We start from the raw sequence: 20,746 nt of genomic DNA, 5'->3' as shown, positions 1-20,746 counted from the left end.
TAGAAGGACCAGCCCAGCCTCTTAATCCCTTTGTCCAAATTAAACTTTTTGTACACAGGTTTGTTTCCGTAAGAGCTTTTCTTACCCTAGAAATGCCAAGCCTGGTGTCCCTCCTGCTGCTCAATTGCGGGAAGGTCTCTCTGTTATCCTTATCACTCCTGCCTTGTGTCCATGGCAGAAGGCAAAACCGTGAGACCACAATGGACATTAAGGCTGGGACACAGAAAGACGATGACTGCATTTGTAGAAAACCTTTAATGTTCCCCAGACTGAGAGGGTTCTGTGAGCAAGCTAGAAACCCCCACCGGGGAGGTCCCTGCCATGTCCCAGCAGCCTGGAGTGGCGAGGGGCTGCATCCTTGCCTGTCAGAGGCTAAAGCCACTACCATCTCCTCGCATGCTGCTCCCCCATCCAGAGCTGGCCTGCTCCTGATCATCCAGGGAGGGCAGAGAGCTGCGGGCACCAGGAAGTAGATGGCCCTGGCGCAGGTCCCAGCACGGAGGCCCCTGAGACAGCCCATTGGAACAGGGAGGCTGGCGGTTCTCAATGACCAGATCACTGCTGTCGTCATCGCTATCAGCCTCAGTAGGCCCAAGCCCAGCAGAGCGAGGCCCTGTCAGACGCGCAGATGCCCCACGCACCACGTTATTGCGCTGATTGGCTGGCTTGACAGTGACAATGAGGTTGTGGCTATTGGCGACCATCATGTCCGTCACTTGGTCCAAGGTCTTCCCAGCCACCTCAATACCATTGACCTCGAGGATCTCATCACTGACTGCCAGCAGCCCTGTACTCTCAGCCAGGCCCCCTCGTACCAGGCGGGAGATGAAGATGCCCGGAACCCGTTCCAGGCCCTGGGGAGCCACACGTACACTCATGCCATCTCGGATGTAGAAACCCAGGGGGCGGTCGGAGCCATGCTTGTGCAGGCGCACCCGTCGGTGGGTCTCAGGCAGTAGGTCCACATCTATGACTGAAGAAACCTGGCGGAAATCTTGGGGCAGGCTAATCAGCAGAGGTGGCCGGGTGCGCAGGGGTGCCACTGGCCGAAGTAGAAGCCCTTTCTTGCGCCGCTGCAGAGAGTTGGATGGGAAGGCCAGGCCACTGGAGTCAGCTTCTGCTGCGGGGGGTGGGGGTGTGCTGAGATCAGAGACCCTGTTCTCCCACATGGGCCCTTTTCCCTCATGCCCAGGCCTGGGAAAGGGGGTATGGTAACTATTTCCCACTAGTTGGAGGTCAGACCAAGGGCAGGAACTGCAGAGAATGAAGCCTGGACACCTGGGCATGGGCTAACCCTTATAGCTCTGCCCTGGTGTTCTACCCCACAGAGGCTGCCCACTGTACCCCATCCTCCTCACCCCGCTTCTGTACTAGCAGGCGCAGCGGTGGGGGCCCAGTGGCCAGGGCCCGGTGCAAGCTGTCATCGTTGGTGAGGGGCAGTAGGTCGCCGTGAGCATCTGTATAGCCAAGCAGCACGTCCAGGCCTGGGATCTGGTGCACTGCACGCAGCAACCGCGAAAACTCTTGGAAGCCACTCACCGAAGCGCGGGGCAGGGCGAAGCGTCGGAACTCAGCATCAAACTGGAGGCAGGGGGTGGGTGAAAGGAGGGGTCAGGACGGAGCCCGTGCCCTTTCCCACCATGGGCCCGAGGGTGTTAGAGGTCGGAAAAGGCTGTCGCTAAGGCTGCAGCCTTGCGCCCAGACCTCAGCTCCAGTACAAGGGATGCTGTCCAAGGTCTTCTCCCCGCCCTCCAGGTAACAAGGCCACAGAGGGACTTTAGATGCCGGCAGTGGAAAGAAGATGGATGGAGGAAGGCGAAAGGAAAGGCCGGAGAATGGGACATGAATGATGGAGGTGAGAAAAAAGGTGGTGGGGACTAAAGCTAGGAAAGGGGAGAATAAGGGAATTGGAAGCGCCTAGGGCCGAGGCCGGAGCCGGGGCCAGAGGGGCCCTTACTTTGCTCTTCACCTCGACGATGTTGTCGGGACTGCGCGCCGGAGTCCTCTGCTGCCTGGCCATGGTGGGGCCGGGCGGGCCGGGGACGGTGCCCCAGGCGGCCCGCAGAGGCGCAGGTGCACAGCCCCGGCAGGCCGGCTCGTGCCGCCCCGCCCCTGACGGTAGCACTCGCCCCGCCCTCCCATCCGGACCATGACGTCAAGGGGGCAGCGACAGAGAGTGGAACGCGGAGTCCACGTTTCCTAGGAAACGGAGATGGGGGCGGAGGCGTATTGGCGTGCTCTTACGTCATTACGCTACGGCGCGCGAATCTCTGGAGTCTGGGGGAGGGGTTTGGCCAATCCAAGGGGAGGGTGAGGGAAGTGATATTTATTGACTGTTGTCTGTGTATTATTATTTCCATTGGCCTTATAACGTTAGATGACTGCACGTTTTAGAAGAGGAAAAAGCGATAAAAATTTGCTGAGCTCCGCGGGTTCACAAGGTGTTGAAGTGTTTTTGAGCCAACTCGCTTGACCACTCTTGATCGCAGCCTCAAGCCCCAGATCCCTCCCTCTCCATCCTTCCCGGTGGCATGGTAATCTCAACAAACAGCCCGAACGCCAGGCCGCTTCTCGGAGACACCAGGGTAAAACCAAGTAGGTGGGCACCCACTCTACCCAAGAGTGCGCGGAACAACACTGAGTCGTGCGCACGCGCTGGCACGCTTATGGGCGGGGCCACGACCTTAGGTCCCGCCCAGCCACTGTGCGCTTCCTCTTCCGACGAGAGGCGGGGCCCCGGCGTCCGCGGGAAACACGGGATGGTGGTTTTCTGCTAGGGGCTGCTGCGGAAATGGCAGGCTTGGGGAGTTTGGTCCTGCGGCCTTGGATTCGAGACCTGGTCCTGGGGTCAGATGCACTCTCAAGTCCGCAGGCGGGGCAGCTGCTCGAGGTGAGCCCTCCCCACTTCTCAGGGCTCGGAGAAAGGCAAAGCCCGAGGGCGGTGGCTAGAGCCCGAGGGTGGTGGATTTGACGCCAGTCGACGCCGTAAGGTGTTACAGGAGGCCGACGCTCCGGGCCCGTCCCACGCCTCTGACCCCTCTGACGTCGCAGCGGCGCTCCTTGTGTCTGACGGGACGCACAGTGTCCGGTGCCTAGTGACGCGGGAGGCCCTGAACGCCTCGGACTGGTGAGAGACGCGGCGCGAGGCCTGGGGAAATCCGAGTCTAGTGAGAGAACGCGAGGCCTCAGCCGGAGGTGCGCGGGGCCGCAAGCGGGCAGGGCTGTGTTTGAGCGGGCTAAGGCGGTGATGGTCGTGCTTGTGGCAGGGAGGAGAAAGAGTTCGGCTTCCGAGGGACTGAAGGCCGGCTGCTGCTGCTGCAGGACTGTGGGGTCCGCGTCCAAGTCGCCGAAGGTGGCGCGGTGAGTGGTGAGGCTGGCTTGGGTGGGTTAATGAGCCTGACTCCGTGACAGTTCCTGTCACCTGCCCCTGAATTCCTTCAGCCCGCAGAGTTCTACCTCCAGGTGGATCGCTTCAGCCTGCTGCCTGCAGAGCAGCGCCGGGAACGGGTGATTGGTTGGTAAGTGATGCCCCCCCCTCAGCTGTTCTCCCTAATCAGGTCTGCCTTTAGTACAGGTCTTTTGAGTGGGAGGGCTTAGGCCCCTAGTAACAACATTGCCTCAACTCTCCTCCCGCCCCCCAGCAACCAGGACCCGGATGTGCAGAAAAAGCTCTTTGACTGTCTGGAGTGAGTATGGAATTGGGCTCTTCAGCCAAGTGTGGCTGTGTCAGGGGATGGTAGATCTGTGTAGACAGGCCTCAGGATTGTTCCTCAGCCTTGTTTTCTCTGTTTCTATAGGGAGCACCTTTCAGAGTCCATCTCCCCCAGTGCAGGTACTTATAGTGTTTGGCCAATGATCCTAACGCCCATAGAATGACATCCTCGGTCACTGTCTTTTGCTTCCTTAGTAAGCTCTTCTCTCTACCCACCCTTCCCTTAAGTTTTGGCCCATCCTCTCGTCCCCTGCCTTTAGGACTTTCACTGTCCCAACTTCTGGATGAAGTGCAAGAGGACCAGGAGCATCGGGGGGCGCTAGTGCATCTGGCTGAGAGCTGTCTGATGCTGGCAGGCCCTTGCACAGCACGCCCCCTCACCCGCTGGACCTCCTCCTGCCATAGGGCCACGGTCAGTCTGGGGCTTCCCTTGGGAAATGTCAGGGTGAGGAGTTGAGCAAGGGCTGTGCTAAGAGTTTATGCCCCACAGGGAGAAGCTGTGTACACTGTCCTCAGCTCATGGCTGCACATCTCTGACAATGACCAGCGAGTTCTGAGCTCTCTGCGCCCAGGTCAGAGAGCACCAGGTGTGGAGGACTGGAGAAGGGAAGAGGAGGGTATCTGGGGGCCCAGTACCCACACTGCTAATAAGCTCCCCCTGACCTTCAGGCCCTGAGCTGCCTCCACCAGACCCAGGTTTGCAGGACCTATCGCTGACCCTCATTTCTCCTTCCTCGCCTACTTCCTCAGGTAAGGGGTTGCTCAGGCCACAGCCATTCACTGCTATCACCCAGGTTCCCAGGCTGCTGCAAAAGGTTGCACACCCAGGTAGGGGATGAACACAGTCCCTGTAGGCCTGCCTAAACTCATGGGCTACTGAGCTGAGAGGGCTGTGCCCACAGTCAGTCCCCTCCTTCCCAGGAACTCCAGCTTTATCCAGCCACGTGTCCTCAGAGGAAAGCGGTGCCAGCATCAGCCTTCTGCCTTCCCTGTCCTTGGCTGCTTCAGACCCAGTGCAAAAGGGCAGCGCCCAGGCTGTACCAGCCATCTGTTCAGCCCCTGGCCCCTTGCCCCCTGGCTCCCCACACCCTAGCCATGTTCCCAGTTCCCCACTCCTGAGCTGCACCCCAACTCTGTCACCCCTTGGCTATGTACCCAGTCCACATCAGGCCACTGTGACTAGGGCCCAGAAACCTAGCCTGGAATTCAAGGAGCAAGGGTTGCCCCCCAAGAACTGGCAGCACTCTCCAAGGACAAAAAGCACCCCGGGAGCCCTGGAGTCCAGCCCTGTTTGGGTGAGCATACATGGATAGTAGAGTGGGATAGACCTTGAGTGGAGCTGGGAGTAGGGGTGGAGGGGTTGCCTTAGATGGGGTTAGGGGTCTTTATTGGCCCCTCTCCTGATATCACACCACCTTCAGGACCCTCCAAAGCGGCATCGTGATGGTTCTGCCTTCCAATATGGGTATGAGCCTCCCTGCACCTCCCTCTGTGCCCAGGTCCAAGCCATCAGGTGAGTGCCTAGGGCTGCCCTACCCTTTCAGTCACCAGTCCCTGTCCCCATTGACCTACAGCCATGGTTCTCTTCCCAGGCTCCCTCCCCAGCTCGTGGCCTGGGCCTTGCACTTTCTGATGGAACCACCGCCGGATTCTCAGCTAACCCAGGTGTGAGGGATCATGGGGGAGGATATATGCACACAGATCCAGGCCTGGGATAGACAAACGGTGCTCCACGCTCTGCTCCTTTGAGTTTTTTAATAAAATAATCTCATGCGGCAGGAAAAGGAGAGGGTCAGGGGTTGGGGCCGCCGCCTCTTTGGTCTGTGGCTGGGGAGGGTGGGTTTGGCTCAGGGCTGGAGGGCTCTGTAGACTGTGGGGGCAGAGGTTGGGCTCCAAGGCCAGATCCTGCAAGGGAAGGAAAAAGGGAGGGGAGGGGGTCAAGACTGGACCAAGCTGTCCTGCCCCCATTCCCAGCTGGCCCCAGCCTTCTCTTACCTAGGCTTGGAGATGAAGGTGCCTCAAGCTTTGGTCTCCGCTTGAGGACAGGGGAGCGCTGCAGCCGCAGGGGCCGTTCTGAGAGACATAAAGACTTGGCAGGTGGGAGCCATATTGCTAGGGACTTGCTGCCTGTTCCCATGCAGTCTCCACCACCTCCAGCGTGTGAGTTCCAGAGCTCACACTGTTGGCTTCAGTGCCTCCCTCCTCCCCTGCCACACACACAACCCCCCCCCCGCCCCCGGGGCAAAAGCTGCTCTTCTGTAGGTGGAGACAGGGCTAGGAGGCAGGGTTTGTCAGACCCTTGCTCCAGGCCTTCTGGCTCCTTGATTTCTCAAACCCTTAACATCACTGGTAGCCCCCTCCAGATAAAGACCAGAGCCACCAAGGGAGCCCTGGAGTCTACCCTCCCCCATCTCCTGCACTCAAGCACACAGGGAGATGTCCCCCCTCACCAACAGGGGCCTGGAGCTGGTCCTCATGCACAGACACTGCTCGTCGCCCTGCTGAGAGAGGCCTCGGCCTCAGCTGGCCATCTAGGGGAGGCCAGGATATCAGGGTATGTTCTGGACAGCTACCCCCACCCCAGCCCCTGCCTCCCCCTTGTCAGGGTCCCCAGCCCCATATTGGAGTGGGGCCTAGGGTGCCCACTTACCTTCATTCCTGGGGCCCAAGCAAGGGTCCTCCGGGAGACCCAGGCTGTCTGGGGAGGGGCTGGCTCTTCGCGGGCTGGGGCTGGGACAAGGAGAGGGGGGCCCAGGACCATCCTGTTGGCCCCAGCCACGGCCCCTAAGCTCTGCATTCAGCTGCTGCCCCAGTGTCTTCCAGCTAGTAGACTCAAGCCCTTGACCTCCTGGACTAGGTCTGCACGAGGGGTCTGCAAGGAGAATGGTATAAGCCTAACTGTAGTCTGAGAGAGAGAGAGAGACAGACACACACACACACACACACACACACCCCGCCTACCCTTTCACCTACCCTTACTCACCAGCAGACACAGAGTGGGTGCGGGACTTGATCGAGATGGGAGGGGCCTCGGCGGAGCTGTCCATAATATCACCTGCAAGGTGGGGCTGGGGGTTCAGGCACCAGCCCTTGGGAATGAGGGGAAAGAAAACCTGGCCTCTTTGCCTTTTCCCCCAGGAGAGCCAGTGCCTTGAGACTACCTCTAAGGTCAACTCCCTCACCAAAGCTGTACTGCCCAAGCAAAGGGTCCCACTTACCATCCGAGCCAGCCTTCTTGATCTCTCCGTCCTTGCTCTGTAGGAAACAGGGAAGTCATACTCAGTCCAGTCCTGCCCTCATTCTAGCAACTGCCAGTACATGTCCACCAGGAGATGCCGGGATGGGTGAAGAGGAAGCCGATGTAACCCATGGGTGGTGAGGAGAGGCTGAAAGTAGCTCCCAACGGAGGACTATGTTACGAGGCACTGAGCTGCACCGGGTGCAGCACGGTGAGATGAAGGAAATGACTGGGGCTGAGGCCTTAGGGCAGGACTAGGAGGCAGGGCAGTGTCCCGAGAGGATGTTCCTGGAGGATTTGCTATTTTATTTATTTTTTAGATTTTATTTATCTGTTTGACAGAGATCACAAGTAGAGAGGCAGGCAGAGAGGGGGAAGCAGGCTCCCCGCCCAGCAGATAGCCCGATGCAGGGCTTGATCCCAGGACCCTGGGATCATGACCTGAGCCAAAGGCAGAGGCTTTAACCCACTGAGCTATCCAGGCACCCAGATTTGCTGTTTTAAATGCAGGTGACAAGGTCTGGGTTCTGTTCAATCTACAGAGGAAGGACCATCCCAGCTCCAAGGAAGAGGTAGCAGTGGCCAGGGCAGAAGCCGTGAAGGAGGAAAGGCTGAAGCTGAGAACTATTTTGAGGAGGAGGGGGTGGACCTGATAGAGCTGTCATGAGTCTCCTTCTGGTCACATATGTCACCCACAGACTGCCACAAGACACATGTCACCTGCCCCCTCACTTTGCACTTGTGTCCCTCCCAACTTACTTGCTTCCTCTTGCCTTCGGCACTCCCGCTGCCTCTGCTCACGCCAATCCTCTGGAGCATCACTTGTACCCGCTGTTCAAAGGATGGGGCCAGCTCTGTCTCCCCCCGCTCCAGGGGCCGTCGCTGAGGACAGAAGCCCAAATGGGGAGAGAGCCCACCACCTCAGTCCTAGCAGAGCCCTCACCCCTTGTCACCAGGCTTACCTTGTCAGGTCTAGTACCCAGGGTTTCCTCCTCCTCCTCCTCGGCAGGTAAGAGTATCATGGAATAGGCTTTGCTTTCCCGAGTGTAGCGAGGCCGGCTCCTACGAGTAGGGTCAGGGCTGCTGGTGCCCCCCTCAGCCCCACCAGACTCCTCACCACGGCCGGGACGGGCTGGTGGCCGCAACAGGTCTCCAAGTGTAGCCTTCCGAGTGCGCGGAGCTGCCCCAGGACTGGTCTCTAGATCAGGCCGTGACCCCCGTGTTGAACGAGGCTTCTTGAAGGCAAAGAGGGTACCCAGCTTCTTTCGCAGTGTACGAGGAACAGGGGTGGCACCCCCCTCGTTGGCCGGGTCTTCTTCAGGGACCCAGCTGTGGGAACAGCCAGCATTGAGTAGGAAGGCCCATGGAACATCCCACCCTCTCCCACCCCCTATAGCTGCCCCTCACTCACAGGCGATCCTGCTGGATCAGCCTTTTGGAGAAGAATTCCTCCACGCCCTCGTCCACGCGGGCACTGAGCCCATTCCCTTCCTGCGGCAGGGCTGGGGGCACCTGGGGGACACCATAGAGTCAGGGCTGTGCACAACCATGAATTCTTTCCACCCGTTGTCCAACAGCCTGGCCTGGGCAACTCCCGGACTGGGCAGCTGGAGTCACCCTAAAGGGCTACTGACAGACATTCTTGCTGTCGACGTGGTGGGCAGAAATGCTGGTTTCACGTATCTCCTCACCAGTGGTTGCCCCTGGACACACACCCAGCCCACACCTTGTCCCATGGAGTATCCTACACACCCTGAACCAACAGGCGAGAACCCACTGGCCCCCTGGGTCACACATTCCCACTTGCCACCCCCTCTGCTCCAAACAGTTCCCCGCAGTACCCTCCACCCCCACCCCACCCGGCCTGCTGGCAGCTCGGCGGCGCCTGCTGCTGCGTCAGACCCTCTGGGGGGCCTCAAGCTGACTCTCTGCCTTCTGCCCCGTGCCCACTGCCCCCACCCGCACCCAGCACACACACATCTCCCCAGGTAAATACCCACTGGACCTGCGGTTGATGCAGGACTGTCCCCAAAGCCTGGGGCCCCGCATCAGTCAGTAACCCTGGTAGGAGGAGGAGAAGATGGACACCCTCCCTCACAAATCCGTCCCTGCAGAGGGCCAACCCAAGATGCAGTCCTAAAACTGAGATGTACCCCCAGTGAAATCCACACACTCATGACCCTGCATGACAATGGCCTGAGGAAACGCCAGAAATAAACCAAGGCACGGCAGTACGACCAGGTGGTCTTGGGCCCCTAAAACCCACCTCCCTAGCTGCCACCTCTCCTGAGAAGCGGAAAAGCCCCTGTGACCCCCCCTAATTCCACGAGCTCTAGAGTGGGGGAAGGGCGCTCACCTGGGGGCCCCCCGGTGGTGGCCGGTGGTGGTGCTGGCGCCGTGGCCGCGGCCGGGCCCGGGTCGGATGGCGCAGGGGCTGTCCAGCGGGTGGCAGGTCCATGCGAGGCAGTAGGCCGGCCTGGGGTCCGGGAGTGGCGGGGCTCGGAGAGCCACGCGCAGAAGGCCCCGCCTGCGGCTCCGCATCTTCCCCCGGAGCCGCCAGCTCGGGCTCCGGTTCCTCAGCAGCACCTAAGGGGAAAGCACCAGAGGAGCACCGAGCAGCAAACCCGGGGAGGTGGTGGTGGCAGCGGAGCTAGGGCAGCCGGGGACCCGCCCAGGGTGCGGGGAGGGGCCCGGCTATGCCGCCCGCCCCCTGCCCCTCCCCCCCACCGCTGTCCGTGGTGCTGAGCGCGGCCCCGAGCAGCGCAGCTCTGCGCGGCCGCCAAGCATGCGCATCCTGGGGGTAGAGAAAGGGGCGGAGGGGGCGAATGGAGACAGTGTCCGGATCCTGGTCTGCTCAAGTCCTGTTTCATGCTGACCGTAGCAGACCCCAACCTGCAAATTGCACGGAGGGCCTGGGCTGGCTTAATCAAGGGTGAGGGAGTTCCTAGCACAAGACTGAACGAATGTGTCCACGTGTCCAGGTTGGTTCCCAGATCTAATGGAGAACTTTCAGCCGGGCCTGGTTAACTCCCCCTCCCCACAGACCCTGACTTACTGTGAGTGGAGGGAACCAGGGGAAGACCTTGGCTGCACTCAGGCCATTTCTGTGGGGGATTGTCATCCTAGTGGGGAGGGCAGAAACTCAGCTTGGGACACAGGGGGGCTGTCTCCCAGCCTTCCACACTTCATAACAAGATGGGAAGATCTAAGAGTTCTAGGGCAGGGTTCCAGGACCACATACCTTCTGTTTGTCTTCATCCTCCTCCTTTTCCTTCACCTCCTCAGGGAAGAAAAGACCTTCCAGTTCCCCAGGCCCAAGGGGGCTGGGCTCACCTCCATCCAGTGCTGGTACGGCAAGGGGCGTTGCCACTGTCGCCTGCTGAGCCAGACTCTCCACCTGCAATACCAGGCAGCCCAAGGATGGGCAGTTGGGCCTCAGCCACAGTCCCATGGGTCCTAAAGAAACTCTGAAATACCCCTGGGCTCTATGACCCCAAGAGACATTATAGAACCCCTGCAAGGCAGTGGCCAGGTCAGTGTGTGTGTGTGTGTGTGCATGCACACGTGTGCATGCACGTGCACAATTCTCTCTCACCAGCCGATCCCGGGCTGCATTCAGCCCCTCCAGTGCCTGAGCCACAATGCTCTCTGCCAAGGTCCCCGTGACTGACAGGCGCATATCCCTAAGAGCAAGACAGAGCAAGGATTAATGGACTATCTCTGCCCAGTCCTATTCAATCCAGTCCAACCCCAGGCCCATCCAGTCTACCTGAGCCTAGTGAAGGCATCTTGTAGCAGGTGTTCTGGGAGCAGCTCTGGGAGGCCCCTTGAACCCACCAGGACCCCCTCTAGCTGCTCCCTCCACTTGGGTCCCTGTAGCATCTGTGGGCAGAGGCTCCTTGTTGTGTCCAGTGTGGCCTGAGTGAAGTCCTGGGCAAAGACCAGAGCATGGAGAGAGTGGTCTGAGGCTCCAAACCCCACAGAACATTGACACAAGGGATATCACAGCCAAACCTATGAGATAGGGGTTAAGCCTGTATATGGACCTGGGGCTGGGGCAAGGGTAATATCTTACCTGAATATCCTTCCGGCAGACCTCACCCACTTGTCCTAGGAGGCCTTCTAGCTTCTGCCGCAGCTGCCACTGATGACTTGGGGAGCTCCCAGCCTCGTACAGAATCGGGAGAATCTGGAAGCCAAGCAAGAGAAGGAGTTGCAAGGTGACACTCGATTAAGAGGGAAAGGGTCCTTGCAGCAGCGGTGGGGAAGGGGTGCTCACACTGAGAGAGAAGTTGGCATTTTGGATGGCATCCTCCGCCTGGTGCACAGCAGCTTCGCCCTGAGGCCCAGCCCCACAGCCCAGTAGCTCCACATGTTCCTGCACTGACTGACACAGTTCATTCACTTCCTGGGGGATGGGGGGAGGTGTGCATCAAGAATCAGTGCCATCCTAGCTCCCTCCAGCCTCCCAGACTCTGACTGCTTCCTGCCCAGGGTCTCCAACAGGGTGGGTGAGGTCCTGAAGCCAGTACTATCAGGCCAGCCATTCAGGAACCCTATCTGTTCACGGAGGGCATGAAGTGTCCCCTTTGGATCATTTTAGGGACTTTATATACACTTCCTAAGTGTCCAGAATAGGAAAAAAAAAGGAGCTGTTAGTCTTTTCTATGTTTTAGAAGCTCAGTCTGTTCACTAGCCACGTAGAGGACAGACTGAGAGGGGCAGAAATGGGAGTGAGGAGCCATGGACTAAGGACCAGGAAAGCAACAGATATTTGGGATGGGAGCGAGGAGCAGTGTGTTTGAGAGTTAGCCGAGATAGGACCAAGTCCGTCTGTGGGGGTTCTAGTGTGGCCAGGAGAGACCTGGCCCAAACTTCTGGCCACAACACTTGGTGTGTGTGAGCACCAGTGGTAATGGGTTCTAGGGTAGAGAGAAGAGTTTGTGGGAGGTGATGAGGCCACTTGAAGGTGTACAGAATGTGGAGCCCCTACAGGATGTCTGGGTCAAGATGCCTCAGCTTTAAAGCCTGAGAAAGAAGTGGGATTTGGGAATGGATAGGTGGGAACATCTCACAAAGGCAGGGGAGTGGAGGGAGATGAGGCCAGAAAAAGCGTTGCTGGGTTCAGCCCCAGCAGAGTGAGTGCAGAGGAGAGTCCTATGAAAGGGAAGTCACAGATGGGCTACAAGCATCTGGGGGTTGGGGAAAATTGAGGGAGCATTTTTAAATACCTCCCATCTTGAACAGGACAGGCTATTTAAATGCTTTAAAAAGGTATCCAGGGGTGTTATTTGGGGGAGCTACCAAAAAGAGGGACTTGTCCTGGAGAGCAAATGCAGGCACTCTAGCCCCAAGAAAGTCAGAGGCTCAAACTCATGGAGGATTCCAGGCACCACGGTTCTCCCCATCCCCTATCTTCTGTACCTACTCAAGGTTGAGGGAGGGGACACTAACCTGCTCTGAGGGGTCTGAGACCAGACCCAGTGGCTGCGGACGGGAGGTGCGGTCAGAAGAGGCATGGTTCGCACGGTTATTCCTCAAAAGACAGGCTTGGATCTGCGCATAAGCGATATAGAGAAGTGGTAGGAGGCGGGGCCAGGGCACAGAGAAGGGCCGGGGAGGAGTGAGGAACCCAACCTGATGCACTGCACGTGCGGTCAGCTCCGGGCGGCTGCGATGTGCCTGGGCCACGTCGTTCAAAGGCAGAGGCATGGCCTTTAGGCTGCGGTTCTGCTCCAGGGCCTCTGCCACGTCCATCAGGCCCAGAGCAGACGTGTGGTTTCGGTCCCAGACAACCGACCTAGGCCAGGCCGGACTTCAATCAAGGGCGGAGCTCCACAAGGCTCCACCCAACCCCGCTGGCTTGTCCATTCAGCTCGCGCCCCAGTCCCCAGCATTTGCACCTCCACATTCGGCCCGCCCCTCAGTCCAGTAAGCACCCCCCCCGGCCACGCCCTCCTCCCCCTCTGACCCCGCCCACCGGAGCCTTGTGTTGACCCGAAGTGCCTTGGCCAGCATTTTGGCGCCAGTGTCCCCCATGGCGTTGCCGCTGATATCCAGCGCCATCAGGTTAGGATTGGTACCCAGGGCCCGAAGCAGGACGCTGGAAGCCAGCTTCAGCCGTGACTCAGCCACGGACAGAGACTGCAGGGGCTGGGGGAGGGGGGTGGAAAGTGCGATTTGGGTTTGGAATGGGCGGTCCGCAAGGAGAGCAAGTTCCAGGGTCTGATAGAGCAGAAACCACAGGGGCCCGTCCATTGCCGAGGGCTCCCTCATGGTCCCAAGAACTCACACAGTCGTCATCCTGCACGAGCTGGACAATCCGATGCAGGACGTCGTCCAGGGTCTCCCTGTGGGGCAGGGGCCACGGTTTGGAAGGACCTGGGTAGGTGGAGGGTGGTGGGGTGCTGTTTGAGAGGTCCGGGAGGGAGTGGGATAGGGGCTCACTTGCACCGGACGTTGAAGTTCCTTCCAAGTGCCACATGTCTTAGGGACCGACTCCTCCCGATGGCCAGCACCAGAGTCACCATGTCTGAGCCGAAACCTAGGGGTGGCTCCAGTCACGCATCAGGAGAGGCTGAAAGGGTGGGCATGGGGTGGGAGCTGGGTGGGCAGTGGGGGGAGGGTGGGTTCGGGGCGGCCTCACCATTATCCGCCAGATCCAGGGAGCTCACTGCGCCAGCATCACACACTAAGTCTTGTATCACCTGAGCGCCCGCGGAGCGCAGCTGAGAGTGGAAGGTGAGGCACGTTCAGACCAATGGGCTGCAGGTGCAGACTTAAGCGCCCGATGGCCGGCGCTTGCGCCTCGCAGCCCCATTTGGCGCGTGGGCCCATTGCCAGCTCACGTCTCGGGCCGGCGCTCACCTCACAAGCGCTGAGATCCAGGTGCAGGTCGCCTGTGTGCGTGTTGAGCGCGAGGCCTTCCAAAAGGGCCCTGGGAGGGGATGTCACAGGGAGTGGCGGGAGCTGGGAAAGGGGGTCCCAGGGCGCGAACGAATAACAAGACCGAAGGGCCAAGACGCCGGCAGGTCGTGGGGGCGTTAGGAGCGAGGTGAAGCTCTGGGGGGGGCCCGGCCTGGGTGGTGGCCGCACACGTTCCCGTGGGGGGCGTAGCCGTGAGCAGCGACACTGACCTGAGCGCGTCGGGCCGCAGCTTGCAGCCGGCCAGGCCCAGGTGCCGAAGCGTCCCCGCGCGGCTGAGAAACAGTTGCAGCGCGGCGGGTGCAGCGCGGGACTTCCTGGGGTGGGCGAGCGGGAGGAGTGGGCTTCCGGGCGCAGGAGGGCGGCTCCCGGCAGTCTCCCCCGCCCCCCCGCCCGGACCCGCCCCCCTTACGTGCGGGAGAAGACGTTCCTCGAGGCGTCCAGGTGGCTGAGGCTGGTGCAGCAGCCGCGGGCCAGTGCTGCGAAGAGCTACGGGAGGAGGGTGTGGGCTACACCGACAGAGGACCGAGACCCGCCCCCCCCCCAATCCCGGTCTATCCTCAAGACTCGGGCCCGGCCACCGGCCCTACAGATCATCCCCCCACGGACCACCCTCTCACAGTGTCCAGGGCGGTGTCCGTGCCCGCAAGATTCAGGAACGTCAGAACATTAGGACGGCTCAGGAAACTATAGAGGCCCTGATGGGAGGATGGCGGTGGGAGGAAGTCAGGGATCACATCACCAAGAGCTCCCTGACACTCCACTGCCCCCAATCATTGCCTCTAAAGACAACCACTTACCCCATTGTCCTCCGAGGCCCCCAGCGCCCCAGGGTTCCCGGAAAGGTCCAGGTGGGTCAGGGCAGTGTCAAAGGCCACATTGGAAGCCAGTGCCCGGCCCAGAGACCTCATTCCTGGTGGCGGAGGAGGGAGTGGCTCACCAATCAGGGAGATCCACCCCCACCCCACCCCCTGCCTACCCCACCTACCTCGAGGAGTTAACCCGGTCTGGGCTAGGCGGAGTCTCCTAAGGGCTCCAGGTCGATGCTCTAGGTGTCTGCTGAGAGCAATCATCCCTAGGGAATGGGGGTGGCTATGTGGCTGTCACCTCCTCCAGCACCCGCTCCCTGGGGTTCCCTAGGTTCAGCCGTACCTCGGTCATCCAGCAGGTTCCCCGTGAGGCTAAGCTCCCGGAGGGCAGAGCTTGAGTGCCCTGCCAGTGCCTGGGCCAGTCGCCGGACAAAGTCTCTGGGGACCAGACCCCAGGTGTGAAACTCTGACCCTGGATTCCCATCTCCTCCCCAGCCACAAGCCTCCCCATCCCAAGCTCCCAGACTCCTGACCCCAAGCCCTACCCTGTCCCCCTTACCCCCTCAGGCCACAGTTCTCTAGCACTAGCTCCTCCAGGTGGGATGACTGACTCATCATGTGCAGAATCTGCTCTGAGACCTCAAGGCTCTGAGAACCAGAGTGGGGGCTCAGTGAGCTGCACCCTGGGCCCCGCACCCTGGGCCCCTCCCCTCCCCTATATTCTCACCAGCTTCATGTCCACACAGGAGAGGCACTGGAACCACAGGTTGTAGGACAGGGCGGCCACACTCAAGGCCAGGTCCCTGGGTGGGAGAAGGGGCAGAGGCAGAATTCAGGGCCCTCCAGCCAGATCCTCGGCCCAACATCCCCCTCCATGGAGAGGCCACAGCTCGGGAATGTGGGTCCTCCCTTCCCGCCCCTGGCAGGCCACAGACCGACTGCCCAGATGGCTGAAGTCACACAGGCTGAAGTTGCGGCAGCCCTGGCGATGGTAGATGGTGTCCACATCCTGGATGGGAAGAAGATGTCTCCCACTGGCTTGGGATCAAAGGGGAAGGAACCCTAAGCACAGGGGGGATCAAATGCCTCCAGAGCCCCCCAAGTAGGGCCCTACTCTCACCCACTGAATCTCCTCTCGGAAAGGGAAGCCATTGTAGTCACACAGAGCCTCATATGTCTCCAAGAAGCCACCTGGGGGAGGTGCCAGGGGTATAATGGGGTGAGGAGGAGAGAGACAGAAGGTCAGAGGAGGAGGAAGATCAGAGCTGAGCCGGGTGGTGGCTGTACTTGGGGTGACTATTCAGTCTCAGAGACCTCCAATTCAGGGGTCTGGGGCTGCAGGCTGAGGGGTAGGCTGGAAGCCCTGGGTGGCCTTTTCTTGGCCCTTACCACAGGGGCTGCTGGCCGCTGTGTCTTCAGAGGGGCTCCTTCTCTCCAGCCGAGCCAGCATGGAGGGGGATGTGGGCCTCCGGAAGAGCTTCCTGGGGTGCGGGGAGAAAGGAGAAGGGGACAAGCAACCTGTAACCCCGGGGATGGGAGGCAACCCACTTGTGTCATCCCCAGCACAACCCTGCTGCCCTCCTTTTCTGCTGGTCCCTTGTAGTCGCTGGGCCTCACCCAAGGCTGGAGCGAGGGAAGACCTTCTTGATGGCGGCGGCGATGTGCTGGGCCAGCTGTTCCAGAGCGGCCACACCCGGAAGCTCCAGGACCAGCTCAGGCAGGGACTCTAGCTCAAAAGTCACCTGATGGGGAGGAGGGCAGCTGGGTTGCCCTCTCTGTGTGGGTGCCGGGGAGGCGAAAACCAGGCTGCAGACCACGGGGTTGGGGTACTAGCTGTCTCACCTGAGGGGGTGTCTCCTGCAGCGCCATGGCCTGGACCTCCAGGTAGCTGAATGTGCAGTCCACCTGTGGAGAGCTGGAATCAGCTGGAACCAAGGCCCTAGCCCCATGCTCCTGGGATCCCAGTCCTCTGCGCAGCTGGGAGCTCTGAGCCAGCCCCGCCCGCTGTGGAGCCTGGTGCTGTGGGAAGGGCAGAGCCCACAGGACAACAGACAGCTTGGCCGGCGCAACCCTCACCAAGAAAGCTGCTGGAGGGCAAGGTGAAGGTGGCAGTCAGCCCCTGACACTCACCCTCAGGGGGAGGCAGGTGTGGAGCAGGTAGGCTCTCCAGCGTAGCAATGCCTGTGGGGAGAGAGTGTCTGACGCCCAGGACAGGCCAAGGGGCTCTTTTAGCCTGGGCCCCAGTGGTCCTCCCACGCTCGGCCCCCTGCCATACCAGGACATGACCTTGCTCAGCACCCTCCTGCTCTGGTAGCCAGGTTTTCAGCAGCAGCTCGGCCTCCTTGGGCCACAGGAACCTGGTGATCTCGCCTGTGGAATGGCAGCCCGCTGGGTGATTGGGTCCTCCCGCGGAGGCCAACGCATGCCCATGGTCTGTACCAGGCCTGTGGCCTGGGCTCATCTATGGGCCAGCAAGGAAGGAGTGGAGTGGATGTGGGGGCGCAAAGCTCTTCAGAGATGCAGACAACACTGCCTGCAGCTGTCCCCGGACGCCGGGTGTGCTCTGGCTTTGGAGCCAAGTAGGCGGGAAGGGCCAGCACTTACCTCTCAGCTCACACGATATGCCGTCGGGGGTCTGGGCCATGGGGCCAGGCCGGGCCGCCGGGTGGCCCAAGGAGCTCCGACGAGAAACAGTTGCGGGCGGGCGGGCGCGCACACAGGAAGCCTGGGGGCCCTGGCCCGCACTGCAGCCACCTGCTCCTCCTGCAGCGGAAGGTACGCGCTGCTTCCTGCCAGGCCGCCCCCAGCCCGGCTCCTCCCCGCCCCAGCCTCCGCGGGCCAGGAGACGTAGGAGGGGGGCAGAGTCCCAGCTGTCCGCCCCCCTTGTCGCGCAGGAGCTACTCTGGCAGGGCAGACACAGGGTAGGAGTTGGACGCCTGCGGCACGCGCCTCTTGCGGTTCCTAGCCCCCTACTTCCACCCCGCGCCGCAGTCCCTGCCGGGAGCACCAGGGGGCGCCGCCCGCTCGGGATCCCTGCGACCCACCCGCGTTCGTCCACTCCAAAACCCAGCTGGGGAAGTGCACTGGAGGCCGGGAGGGGCGTCTATTCAGCAACGAGCATCGGTTATCTCCCAGAATCGCTCCCAAAACCGGGGTCACAACCTGAAGGACCTAATCTGATGCTCCTAGCCTGGAGCCTGTAACCCCCTTGGAAATCCACCAACTTTTTTATTTTTTATTTTTATTTATTTATTTTTTTGAGTAATCTCTACGGGGACTCGGAACTCACGCCCCAGAGATCAAGAGTCGCATGCTCTACCAACTGAGCCAGCCAGGCGTCCCGGAAGCGGCAGAAAAAAATGCCAGAAAAAAATGCCAGATGGGCTCAGGCGCCCTTCTCTGCAGCACACGGTCCTCAGCTTTTATCAGGTTCAGGCTGGTTGCAGGCTGGGAGGTGGGAAGTACCTTCAAGGAGGCAGCCTTGAGTTAAATGCCTAAACCCCAAGGGTTTCAGGGAGGGGTGAGCAAAGGCCAGGTACATGGGGGTTAGCTCCCCTCCAGACCTCACCTCTGCTGGCTGGGAGGGATCAGGGGGTCATGCGGTGGGGTCCTGCTAACCAGAAGCATGCTGCCCTAGAAAAGACCAGGGACCGAGAATATGGAGGGTTCACAGGAGAAGAAATATTTCTTTTTCTTCCACTACAATCCAATGAAACTCCGCTTACTAGGAACAGCGCACTGCCCTGCCCACAGCTCAGCCGGGCAGAGGTAGAATAACCTCGAGAATAGACAAGACGGTGAGCAGGGTCCCTTGGCTTCCTTCCCATCCAGCCACCCCTCCCCACCTCAAGAGAAGGGGGAACATCCTCCAGTCAGGTGATCTGTCAGCTGGGGACTGGCTAGGGTGGATGGGAGGCCTCAGCTAGAGAAGGTATTTTTGTAAACAGAGGCACCAGTCCTCTTCTGATGTCTCCCAGCTTGGAAGAAGAGTTTGGGTTAAGATTTAGGACTCCTTCTAAGAGCACACAGCACCCACAAGCTGCTTTTAGGATGAGAACTCAGTAGGTCTCTTGCACTCTCAGCAGGCCAGGCGGTCGGTCAGTGGAGAAGGCTAGTTCTAAGGGCCGACTGCCCGAATGGAGGCCTGACTCCACCTCTTGCCAGGTGTTCCACACTCAAGAAATTACTTCTTTGGGCTTCCAGTTCGTAAGCTGGAGCTATTAACTTACCTCTAAGTGTTGCTGTAAGCATAGGAAATGCTGTTTAAGTGCCCACAGCAGCGCCTGGCACTCTGGGAGTACTCACACCCGCCACGTCTGCCACGGCAACCCCAGGGCCCCACAGCCCACCACGAGAAAATCCACCTGGCCAGGGGTTTCCTGTTGAGAATGATTCGGAGGAGAAATACAAGAGGCAAGCACCGCCAGAGGAGACTGTCTCGAGGCGAGCAAGACACAGGTGGCACCTGCCCTGTCTGATGAGAGCCGTGGGGGTGGGCACGGGCTGCTGAGAGCAAACCCCAGTGGGCAGGGAAACCGGGGCAGGGCTCCCGGGCTCCCCACGGAGCTGCTGCTGCCCAGGGCGGCAGTGACCAGACTACCGCGCGTCTGTCAGAGCCCAGGGGAACACATGGGACCCACCTCCTACCATGCTGGGTGACTCAGTGCGAGGGGGAGAGGCCTTCAGCTCGTCTGTGTTCCTGTGTTCTAGATGGCATGACACTCCGTGGGCGCTCAGGAAATGCTCAAAGCGCCTCCGGAGGCCTAAGTCCCGCCTGCGGCAGCGGCGTGGGAGGAGGGGCCGAGCAGGTGCCGGACTGCGCCTCCCGGGGCCACAAGGCTCGCTCAGATGTTTTCGAAGACTAGATCCAGACCACAGGCCAGAGAAGGGCTGCGCGGCAGCGGGCGGGGGCGTGGGGTGGGGTGCGAGTCCAGGTGTGTTAAGGGAGAATTTGACTCCAGTACCTGCTGTGCTGTAACAGTGGGGAAGGGCAGACAGGTCAGGCGAGCACCCCACCCGAAGTTTTCTGGTGTGGAGTGAGGAGTGGCTTCTGTACTTTAACGCTTATATATGTATAACCTATATTTTAGATAGGTTTTATATATAATGGAGTCACACAGGGTGCATCATGGGCTATGCAACGGGGGATCCCTCCTAAGTTTCTACTCCATCAGAATGGGACTTTCCTTGCCCCCTTCCATCCAAAACTGATCTACTTTTAAATTTTCAAAAAAGCTGCATATATACAATGAGATAAAAAGCTATGCTTTAGATAGAGATCACACTGTTCTGCAGAGATTATAAACACCAAAAATTTTATTAAATTATATGGCCACTGGAACACTGATAGGGGTACTGTGGCCCCCACAGGGGATGGCCCATGCGTGAGACAAAGACCCCAGACAGCCTCGGGCCACGAACACTGGGTCCAAGGAGCTGACCGCCACGTTCTGAGTCTTGAGGCCTCAGACCCGTTCTCCTGGGAGAAGGGACAATGTGGAAAGTACAAACAGCCAAAGGTCACACACACCTTACCTTTTGTTACTTCTTACTGAAAACCACTAATTACGAATTCTGGTTAAAAAGCCCTAGAATTAGTGGCTGAAGCTTTTACCCAAAATGGGTTTGCCAAAGCTACCCGCCCAGAAACGGCCAGCAGCAAGACGCTTCACAAATGCATCAACCTCCCATTCCAATTCCCTTATGCCTCCCGTGGCCCTTGCTCACAAGCTATGCCATCTAGGAACCTCCCTGCAGCCTGGTGACTATCTCCCCTCCCAAACGACCTTCTCTAGGGCAAACCCGGCCCAGCTTCTCTTGTACTGCACCTGGCAGAACTCAAGGTACTAATCTCAGCCCTCACTGCGCTGAGATCCAGAGGACAGAACTTCCCAGAGCCCCCTTCTTCTCTAATCTCTGTGGTCGCCCCTCTGTCGCAGGGACCCACTCCTAAGGTGGATCATGGAGGCTTAGCGCCTTTCCACCCATACCTTGCTACTCACACACACCTCTGGGGAGTTAAAACTTGCGGCAGGATTCACTCACTAATACCACTTGCCAAGA

At 59.6% G+C, this 20,746-nt stretch overlaps 3 protein-coding genes across 13 annotated transcripts; 1 reads left to right on the top strand and 2 right to left on the bottom strand.

The window, feature by feature from the left end:
* Positions 1–287: 287 nt before the first annotated feature.
* LOC111152962 (par-6 family cell polarity regulator alpha) lies at positions 288–2,020 on the bottom strand. Its single transcript, XM_022511723.1, has 3 exons — positions 1,958–2,020; positions 1,359–1,581; positions 288–1,117 (listed from the first exon to the last, which is right to left on the bottom strand). Exons 1-3 carry the CDS (start codon positions 2,018–2,020, stop codon positions 366–368), a joined length of 1,038 nt encoding a protein of 345 aa, XP_022367431.1. The 3' UTR covers positions 288–365.
* On the top strand, positions 1,786–5,463 carry LOC111152958 (ACD, shelterin complex subunit and telomerase recruitment factor). Of its 6 annotated transcripts, none has more exons than XM_022511715.1 (14): positions 1,786–1,855; positions 2,490–2,595; positions 2,778–2,890; positions 2,991–3,127; positions 3,267–3,360; positions 3,442–3,518; positions 3,642–3,686; positions 3,798–3,832; positions 3,973–4,124; positions 4,203–4,284; positions 4,463–4,540; positions 4,634–5,007; positions 5,134–5,225; positions 5,305–5,463. In XM_022511715.1, the coding sequence occupies exons 1-14, from the start codon at positions 1,847–1,849 to the stop codon at positions 5,381–5,383; spliced, it is 1,473 nt and encodes a 490-aa protein (XP_022367423.1). In that variant the 5' UTR covers positions 1,786–1,846; the 3' UTR covers positions 5,384–5,463. The 6 variants fall into 6 exon arrangements, with proteins under 6 accessions (XP_022367423.1, XP_022367420.1, XP_022367422.1 ...); XM_022511712.1 differs by having other exon boundaries at positions 4,382–4,540; XM_022511714.1 differs by having other exon boundaries at positions 4,203–4,299; positions 5,305–5,462.
* On the bottom strand, positions 5,454–19,292 carry LOC111152957 (capping protein regulator and myosin 1 linker 2). Of its 6 annotated transcripts, none has more exons than XM_022511706.1 (39): positions 17,288–19,292; positions 16,959–17,053; positions 16,814–16,864; positions 16,526–16,588; positions 16,301–16,425; positions 16,073–16,164; positions 15,804–15,874; positions 15,619–15,692; positions 15,411–15,486; positions 15,243–15,331; positions 15,027–15,121; positions 14,863–14,949; positions 14,675–14,787; positions 14,495–14,572; positions 14,287–14,363; positions 14,087–14,191; positions 13,818–13,887; positions 13,597–13,678; positions 13,398–13,494; positions 13,243–13,300; positions 12,931–13,103; positions 12,588–12,750; positions 12,405–12,506; positions 11,230–11,358; positions 11,026–11,139; positions 10,720–10,880; positions 10,546–10,633; positions 10,192–10,347; positions 10,006–10,072; positions 9,307–9,536; positions 8,362–8,462; positions 7,913–8,279; positions 7,710–7,832; positions 6,931–6,967; positions 6,696–6,767; positions 6,363–6,584; positions 6,163–6,213; positions 5,708–5,785; positions 5,454–5,617 (listed from the first exon to the last, which is right to left on the bottom strand). In XM_022511706.1, the coding sequence occupies exons 1-39, from the start codon at positions 17,325–17,327 to the stop codon at positions 5,505–5,507; spliced, it is 4,185 nt and encodes a 1,394-aa protein (XP_022367414.1). In that variant the 5' UTR covers positions 17,328–19,292; the 3' UTR covers positions 5,454–5,504. The 6 variants fall into 6 exon arrangements, with proteins under 6 accessions (XP_022367414.1, XP_022367415.1, XP_022367413.1 ...); XM_022511707.1 differs by having other exon boundaries at positions 6,163–6,243; positions 7,710–7,781; XM_022511705.1 differs by having other exon boundaries at positions 6,163–6,243; positions 17,288–19,291.
* Positions 19,293–20,746: the final 1,454 nt, after the last annotated feature.

Source organism: Enhydra lutris, unplaced genomic scaffold, assembly GCF_002288905.1.
Source record: "Enhydra lutris kenyoni isolate GAN:26980312 unplaced genomic scaffold, ASM228890v2 scaffoldscaffold30, whole genome shotgun sequence".
NCBI lineage: Eukaryota > Metazoa > Chordata > Mammalia > Carnivora > Mustelidae > Enhydra > Enhydra lutris.
Note: the sequence above shows the minus strand (reverse complement) of the source record. Positions and strands in the feature narration are given on the sequence as shown.